This window comes from Nicotiana tabacum, chromosome 6, assembly GCF_000715075.1.
Source record: "Nicotiana tabacum cultivar K326 chromosome 6, ASM71507v2, whole genome shotgun sequence".
Classification (NCBI taxonomy): Eukaryota; Viridiplantae; Streptophyta; class Magnoliopsida; order Solanales; family Solanaceae; genus Nicotiana; species Nicotiana tabacum.
In genome coordinates, this window is record NC_134085.1 from 117,156,487 (window position 1) to 117,166,109 (window position 9,623).

Consider the following 9,623-nt stretch of genomic DNA (forward strand, 5'->3'; position numbering starts at 1 on the left):
TCCTGGCAGTATCTAATGCTCTGTCCATTTTAATTTATGTGAACCAGTTTGACTAGGTACGAAATTTAAGAAAAAATAAAGATTTTTAAAATTTATAGTTCTAAGTAGGTCAAAAAGGAGCCAGAGTATTTGTGTAGTTATAAAAACTTATTATTAAGGTTAGAATTGTAAGTTTAAGTTAAATTGTTTTCAAATTTATAAAGGTCATTCTATTTTGAACGGACTAAAAAGGAAATAGGTTCATATAAACTGGAACGGAGGGAGTACTTATTTCGACAAGCTTTTTTTGGTCAAAATCAAAAATATTTTTTAAAGTTAAAGTGCTTAAACAAGTTTTTAAAAGGAAAAAATGATTTTTTTTTTGGTGGAAATAAATTTTATTATTCAATCCTCCAAACCCAAAACATTTACAATTTGACATATCCGCTTCCCATCCCTTCCTACATCTCTATCCAGACCCAAAACCATTACACTTTCTAACTCTCTATTTTGATACATTTCTAGTCAGTATCTACTACCTCTCTATTCAATCATACAATTCCAGTCGATATCTATTTGTATAAGTCCTCTATCCAACTAGTCTCCTTCTGTAGTTTCATTCCCCGTATAGCTTCTAGGCATCTGTATTTACAAGTATACTGTATTTGCTCCAGCACCTTTTGAGGCCGTGGCACTTTCTTCAACCAAACTGCTTCATTCCTAGCCCTCCAAATGGAAAAAATGATATTGAGTAAAAGTAGAACCAATTTTTGAGAAAAAGAAAAAAATAACTTCTCTTGAACTATTTTGAAAAGCACTACAAATACACTTAGAAATAATTTTGAAAGATTGCCCAAATACTAATTGCTGCTTAATAGTATTTTTTAAATTAATTAGTCAAACCCAAATAACTTCTCACTTAAAATATTTTTTGACCGAAGCTTGGCCAGACATGCAATAACTAACGTGCATTCTCCTCCATTATAAATTTTGCTAAAACTTTACACATATCTCCTCATCATCGTGCATCGACACCCTTTCAAAAGAATAATATCAACCATAATGCCTCTTTCGTGTTCATGTTCATCTTATCTTTCCTTCTTCTTATTCTTCGTCATCGTCTATCACTTTCCCAATCATTCTTGTATTGCTCGCAAGTCACTGCTCATGACACATTATTCACGTCTTCCAGCTAATAAAAAGGTATTATTCAGCGATCAATTTTTGAAACTATATATGTTGTAATTTTCTTTTGATGGAACATTGTTAACTTGAAGGGGAGCATTAGAGCAACAATAAAGTTATCTCTGTGTGACCTATAGCTCACGGGTTCGAACCGTGAAATCAACCATTTAGGATACTGTTTTTTCCCGGACACTGCCTGAACACGGGATACTTCGTGCACGGATTACCCTTTTTATTATTAACTTGGAAAATTATACGCATGCAGGCTGCAGAAGAGCTTTATTTCGGCACTGATTCGTCCCGTGTAGAAAACGGTCCTAGAGGAATTACGAACTATCAAAAGGTCAAAAAAATAGAAGTTTTTCACAAGGAAAAGAATGACAATAAAGGCACAATTTCAGGTGTCCTTTCACATTACTCCCTTCATTTCCATCGTATTTAATGGAGTGTCTTTTTGTTTTGGCAGGTAAAACATTGAGAATTTTATGTTTTTCAAGAAAATTATAGGTAGATGTTGTTCATTGCACACATATGCTAAAGCTTAGTCGTTCTTGAATCAATGCTTCTATTATATTTCTAAATTTGAATGGTTTCTTTATCCTGGAGAATGCAGTGATAAATGAAAGTTTTATGAAGTTTTGAACGTATACTTTGTTTATTGAGGCCATAACATTTTAACAACCCCAATCAAAATTGAAATTAATTCTTTTTCTATTTTATTCTCTGTTTATTTTGATTAAACCTTGTCCACAACTGCAAGTGATACAAATATAGAATCATTTCGGCTTGCTTTCCTTTCTACTGTTCACTTAGTATGATTTGCAAGTAATTGATGGGATTAGACATGCAGGTACTGAAATGATTTCTCCATCATCTTTGCCCCACGCACGTTTGCTCAAGGCACTAAAAACTAAGGTAATAATTGCAGAAAGTTCTTTTATAAGTATATTACTCCATTTTGAGGTTGACATACTATTCGAAACAGAAAATTTTATTTTGTATCTCGTATAATTGAAACTAGTTGTATTAGACAATTTTTTTGTCTCACAGTTTTATGGATCCAAATTTCTGTGGACCCAGAAGTGTAAGATTGGGGTCCACAAATTTGTGAGACAAAAAAGAGCCTCATACAACTAGTGTAAGTTGTACGAGACACAAAATAAAATTTCTCCTATTCTTCACTCCTAACTTCTGTACGGCAGATGGAGTCGTCTCTTTCCTCATGTTTCAACTGAGAACGACAAAGTCAGTCATCGTTTTTGTTTTTCCTTTCAAAATACCACATTGGGCACGTTGAAGTTATAGACACTGAAGTTTTCATTTCACTCTATCTTTAGGAGACAAGATTTGTGTCCTTGTTTTAATACATGGAAGGATTTTTCTCTTAGCAATTGCTCTCTTCCTTTCAATTTGTCAATTTATGTGACATAATTTGATCGAGCAAAGAGTATAAGAAAAAAAAGACTTTTGAAATTTATGATCTTAAATATATTATAATATTTTTTGTGATTATAAAGATTTTTGAAATTTATAGTTTTATATATGCAATGTAGTTTATAAAAGCTTATTACTACGAGTTTTTCAAGTTTAGAAAATTATCATTGGATTAAAAGAAAATAATGCTATATAAATTAGAACAGAGGAAGCAATACTGTATTCTAAGTTTTCTTTAAACAAAAAAGGATTCCTGTGTCCTCGTGCATGGAATCCTAGACCGTACTTAGCAAAAGAATCACCTACTTCCTTTTATCTGTTGCAATGATGTGGCAAGCTCCATATATTGTTTATATATTTTAAATTTTATGAACGAATAGTATAAAAAGAATTTGCAAAATCATTCACTTAAAAGATATTCATATGTAAGTTGTTATAATTAGTCTTGATTGATAATTTACAATTTAAGATCTTTATTTCACCCCCACCCCCCAAAAAAGAAAAAGATAAACTGGAAAATATGGTAACTTATGCCCTAGAAGAGGCTAATCTACACTGATAATACAAGAAGATTTTACACCGTAGGTGTGTACAAGTACAACTTAAATCCCTTATTTATACGATCTTATACAAAGGAATCATGTAGTTCCTTTTAGTGGCCTTCTTGACTACTAAATTTTTTATCCTCTCTCTTGTTTTCCAATGCTTCCAAAAGTTTACTTCCTAATTTACTCAGTTGCTCCTGTTGAGGTTTTTTTAAAAACGAAGTGAATGTGAAATAAAAGAGACATCTTTTGAATTATACCTCTCCATATTATTCTTTCATTATACTTATAAATACAAAGGCATTGTTTTAGATTTTATATAACAAAAATTCCAAATGTTTTTGCATATTTTGCATTATATGATTTGTTCCATTATTGAGTTCATTGAAGTTTTATTATTTAGAGCGTTACTATTACAAAATAGTTTTTCATTCTATTCTGGGAGGAATATTAATTCAAATACCTTGGCCAACCGTGAGGAGATTAAATTGCTTAAGAACACACAAGAAACTTGTGGGTCGAATATTATTTTTCGTTTCTGTTCAACTATTCGATATGATTTGAACGCAATTATACTAACAATCCGGCTTTTTTTTTTTCTCGTTGAATATAAACGATATTTTATAACTTTCCTTGGTGCAGTAATGGATGCATCCCACCTGAAAAGAAAAAATTAAAAAGGGAAATCACTTCAAGCGTATATCATGTTGGTTTTAGATGATATATATTAAAATTTGAAAAGTATTAAGTTGACATGACTTCTTAATAAACTGTAATGCTTTTTGTAGGGTGCAAGATGGTCAGCAGCGCAGGACATAGCAGTGGCTTCCCAGACTGGAAATAAGAATTTATATCGAGATATTATAGAGATGGATTACGATCCACCACACCGTAAATCACCCATTCATAACTAAAATTAATCAAATGTCTCGGCACAGTTATATGTTTCCAAACAGAACTTTATCTTTTCAGTGATAGTCTACCTCAATAAACTCGTACCTTGAGATATTTTTCATTCAACTACTTATGTACTTGGCTCGATAGAAATCATACATAAAGAATTGCATTTTAAATTGTTCTACAGGTCCGGTTCCTCTTATTCCATGATAATGCTAACTTGATTGCGGCGGATATAATGCAGAATCGTACACATACAACATCGCAGGTAATACCATATAAGAGTGGATCCTAGTCATATTACATTTTGACAGAGGTAATCCATTGAGTTTACAACAACAGATATGCTATTAAGGTTTTGTCGTTTTACGGCAGGTGACCTAGTCAAAGTAAAAACATCAAAAATTTGTTATAAATATATTATATTATAGATGTTCATTTAGTACTCCGTTATAAATAAGCTTCTTGAAGAAGCTTATCCATATGGGACTCCACCGTAAATATGTTTATCTATTTAGTAGTGTATTGGAAATAAGCTTCCTGAAGAAGCTTATCACTTCGATACCCGGTTATTGATAAATATTATCCCCGGTAGAAGATTATCCATACCGGGTATAAAAAGCTTATCCTTTCAGTACCCAGTTATGGATAAACATTATCCCCGGTAGAAGATTATCCATACCGGGTATAATAAGCTTATCCTTTCAGTACCCAGTTATGGGTAAACATTACCCCCGGTAGAAGATTATCCATATCGGGTATAATAAGCTTATCCTTTCAGTACTTCGTTATGGATAAACATTACTCTCAGTAGAAGATTATCCATATCTGGTATAGTAGCAGCTTACACATCAGCTTCCTTTCTTCTATAAATAGAAGAGATTTCAGTTCATTATATGTACATCAGTTTGAATTCGAATAATATAACAGTTTCTCTCTATACTTGTCTTTACTTTACAGTCTTTATTTTATAACACGTTATCAGCACGAGACTCTGACATCTCGAGCAAATACTTTGAAAGTATTAGAGGTAAGAACTTTCTTTTCCTAAATAATGTCAAATCTTTCTAAACTTGAATTTGTAGCCCTGGATATATCGGCAAAAGCTACATGTCTTGGGTGCTTGATGCTGAAATTCATCTTGATGCGATGGGTCTGGCAGACACCATCAAGGATAAAAATCAGGCATCAAACCAAGACCGTGCCAAAACAATAATATTCCTACGCCATCACCTTGATGAGGGCCTGAAAATGGAATATCTCACTATTAAAGATCCAGTCATACTGTGGAATAATTTGAAAGATAGATATGACCACCTGAAGATGGTCGTTCTTCCATAGATATGTTATGATTGGACTCATCTAAGGCTACAAGATTTTAAATCTATCAGTGAGTATAATTCTGCTATGTTCAGAATTATTTCCCAATTGAAATTATGTGGTGATAATATTACTGATCATGATATGTTGGAGAAAACTTTCACCACTTTTCATGCCTCGAATATGCTCCTGCAACAGCAATATCGAGAGATGGGATTTAAAAAGTATTCTGAACTTATCTCACATCTTCTTATAGCAGAATAATGGGCTATTAATGAAAAATCATGAAAGTCGACCTATTGGTTCTTGTCCATTCCCTGAAGTGAATGAGACGAACTTCCACCAAGCTAAACGTGGAAGAGGTCGTGGCCCCAGTTGTGGTCATGGCCGTGGTCGGGGAAGAAACCCCAATCATGGTAATAATAATGCACCAAAGAAGCCTCCTCACTACCAGCAGTGGAAAAGGAAGGAACAAAAGCATGAAGCGGTGCAAGCGCCAAATGCAGAAAATGCATGCTATAGATGTGGAGGAAAAGGGCACTGGTCACGTACTTGTCGTACGCCAAAGCACCTGGTTGAGCTTTATCAAGCCTCCCTGCAGAAGACTGAGAAAAATACTGAAGCAAATTTTATTTTTGAAGATAATTTAGACTTCATGCATTTGGATGTAGCTGATTACTTTGCACTCCCAGAAGGAGAAACAAGTCATGTAATCGGTAGTGAATCTGTAGAAATGTAAATATTTTAATTTTTGTTGTTTGTAATAGATAGTATGGTTATGTAATTGTTGTACATAAATAAAAGTTATGCTTTGATAATGATGTTTACTATAATATATTTTATTTATGTTATTTTGAAGAATATGGATAACCCTCAAATTATGTTTGGATCAAAGACAAATCATGAAGATATTTGTGTTATTGATAGTGGAACAACTCATGCCATATTCAACGATCAGAAATACTTTTCTTATTTGCATAAGGAAAAAGCAAATGTTTCAACAATTTTTGGTAATATAAGTTTGATTGAAGGCTCCGGAAGAGCCATAATATTTCTGTCTAAGGGAACAAAACTTATTATAGACAATGCATTGTTCTCCTCCAAGTCCCGAAGAAACTTGTTGAGTTTTATAGATATCCGCCGAAACGGGTATCATGTTGAGACAATAGATGAAATGAACAGGGAATATCTTTGTATTACACAGAATATTTCTGGCCAGAAATGCATTGTAGAAAAGTTACCAACTTTATCTTCTGGCTTATACTATTCAAAAATTAGTACAATTGAAGCAAACTCTATCGTAAACCAGAAATTTACGATTTCAAATACTTTTGTGCTTTGGCATGGCCGTTTGGGTCATCCCAGATTAATAATGATGAGACGAATTACTGAAAATTCGAGTGGGCATCCATTAAAGAACTTGAAGATTCTTACAAATGACGAATTTTCTTGTGATGCTTGTTATCAAGGAAAAATGATCACTAGAACATCACCAATGAAGGTTGGTATTGAATCCCCTGCCTTTTTAGAGCGTATACATGGGGATATATGTGGACCTATTCACCCACCAAGTGGATTGTTTATATATTTTATGATCCTAATAGATGCATCTTCAAGATGGTCTCATGTGTGCCTACTATCATCTCGCGACCTGGCGTTTGCAAAGCTATTAGCCCAAATAATTCGATTAAGGGCACAATTCCCAGATTATCCTATAAAGGCTATTCGCCTTGATAATGCTGGAGAATTCTCATCTCAAGCTTTTGATGATTATTGTCTATCTGTTGGGATAAAAGATGAACATCCTGTAGCTTATGTTCATACTCAAAATGGCCCTGCAGAGTCATTTATTAAACGCCTGCAATTGATAGTAAGACCACTACTTATGAAAACAAAAATTGTCCACTACTGCTTAGGGCCATGCTATCTTGCATGTAGCATCACTTATCCGTCTCAGACCGACACATTATAATAAATATTCTCCGTCACAATTAGTTTTTGGTCATGAACCAAATATTGCCCATCTACGAATTTTCGGATGTGCTGTATATGTGCCAGTAGCACCACCACAACGTAGTAAGATGGGACCACAAAGAAGGATAAGAATATATGTTGGGTTTGAATCACCCTCTATTATTCGCTATCTTGAACCATTGACAGGAGATTTATTTACTGCTCGATTTGCAGATTGTCGGTTTGATGAAACAAATTTTCCACAATTAGGGGGAGAGAAAAAGGAAATCAAAAGAGAAATTGTGTGGAAAATTTTATCATTATCTCACTTTGATCTCCATACCCCTATATGTAATCAGGAGGTCCAGAAGATCATCAATTTACAGAATATAGCAAAACAAATGCCAGACGCATTTACTGATTTGAAAAGGATAACTAAGTCACATATCCCAGCAGAGAATGTGCCTATCCGAATTGATGTCCTAGTAGGACCATCTACTAGCATAAGAGCTAGTGAACCTAAAGCACGCCTGAAGCGTGGTAGGACTTTGGGTTCTAAAGATCGAAATCCTCGAAAAAGAAAATCGACAAATGATCAAAACGATACTATGAAGGGATCTCCTGAAGAGACCCAAAATCTGATTAGTTCTAAGATTCCTGAAGAAATCAATGAACTCGAAGCTCATGTGAGTGAGGAACTTTTAATAAGTTCGATCGGTGATGGGATTAATTTAAATCGATCTGAAATAGTGGTGGATAATATTTTTGCATATAATGTTGCACTTAATATTATGCAAGATAGTGAGGATCTTGAACCTCTATCTGTCGAAGAATGTCGACAAAGATCTGATTGGCCAAAATGGCAAGAGGCAATTCAATCGGAGTTGAAGTCACTTGCTAAAAGAGAGGTCTTTGGACCAGTAGTCCAAACACCTACTGGTATAAAACCAGTTGGTCATAAATGGGTTTTTGTGTGAAAAAGGAATGATAAAGATGAAGTTGAAAGATACAAAGCTCGCCTTGTTGCACAAGGATTCTCACAACGACCTGGAGTCGATTTTGATGAAACATATTCACCTATTATGGATACCATAACATTTAGATATCTCATCAGTTTAGCACTACATGAAAAGTTTGAAATACATCTAATGGATGTAGTTACAACTTATCTGTACGGTTCACTTGATAATGAAATTTATATAAAAATCCCTAAAGGATTTAAAATGCCTGAAGCAAGATCTCAGGAAATGTATTCAATCAGATTACAAAGATCTTTGTACGGTTTAAAGCAATCTGGGCGCATGTGGTATAATCGCCTTAGTGAATATTTGCTGAAAGAAGGTTACATAAATGATGTTATTTGTCCATGTATTTTTATAAAGAAAATGGCATCAGAATTTGTTATAATTGCTGTTTATATTGATGACATAAATCTTGTTGGAACTCCAGAAGATCTCCAAAAGACAATTGAATATCTTAAGAAAGAATTTGAGATGAAAGATCTTGGAAAGACAAAACTTTGTCTTGGTCTGCAAATTGAACATTTAGCAGACGGGATCTTTATCCATCAATCTGCCTATACAGAAAGGGTCTTAAAACCCTTTTACATGGACAAAGCGCACCCATTGAGTACACCAATGGTTTTTCGATCACTTGAAGCGAATAAGGATTTGTTCCGACCTCCAGAAGAGGATGAGGAACTCCTTGGTCCCAAAGTACCCTATCTCGTGCAATTGGTGCACTAATGTATCCTGTTAATGCTACAGGGCCTGACATAGCATTTTTTGTTAATTTACTAGCAAGATATAGTGCTTCTCCTACACGGAGACATTGGAACGGGATTAAGCATATTTTGCGATATTTAAAGGGAACTCTTGATATGGGTTTGTTTTATGCTAACAAAAATAGTGCAGACCTTGTTGGTTATGCAGATGCAGGTTATTTATTTGATCCCCATAAAGCTCGATCTCAAACCGACTACATATTTACATATGGAGGTACTATCATATCATGGCGCTCCACAAAGCAATCTATTGTTGCTACTTCTTCAAATCACGCTGAGATAATAGCTATTTATGAAGCAAGTAGGGAATGCGTATGGTTGAGATCAATAATTCATTTTATTCGAGAAAAATGTGGTTTGGAGTGTGAGAAAGACCCACAATTTTATACGAAGATAATGCTGGATGCATAGCCCAATTGAAGGGAGGATTTATAAAAGGAGATAGAACGAAGCACATTTCACCAAAATTATTCTACACACACGATCTTCAGAAAAGTGGTGACATTGGTGTGCAACAAATCCGTTCA

General features: G+C 34.3%; 1 protein-coding gene across 2 annotated transcripts; it reads left to right on the plus strand.

Moving 5' to 3' along the window:
* The first annotated feature begins 625 nt into the window (after positions 1 to 625).
* On the plus strand, positions 626 to 4,472 carry LOC107783703 (uncharacterized). 2 transcript variants are annotated; one of them, XM_016604717.2, is made up of 5 exons: positions 640 to 1,182; positions 1,430 to 1,565; positions 2,015 to 2,079; positions 3,932 to 4,034; positions 4,228 to 4,472. In XM_016604717.2, exons 1-5 carry the CDS (start codon positions 1,042 to 1,044, stop codon positions 4,248 to 4,250), a joined length of 468 nt encoding a protein of 155 aa, XP_016460203.1. In that variant the 5' UTR covers positions 640 to 1,041; the 3' UTR covers positions 4,251 to 4,472. The 2 variants fall into 2 exon arrangements, 1 of the variants encoding a protein (XP_016460203.1); XR_001647499.2 differs by having other exon boundaries at positions 626 to 1,182; positions 1,430 to 1,630; positions 3,932 to 4,472.
* Positions 4,473 to 9,623: the final 5,151 nt, after the last annotated feature.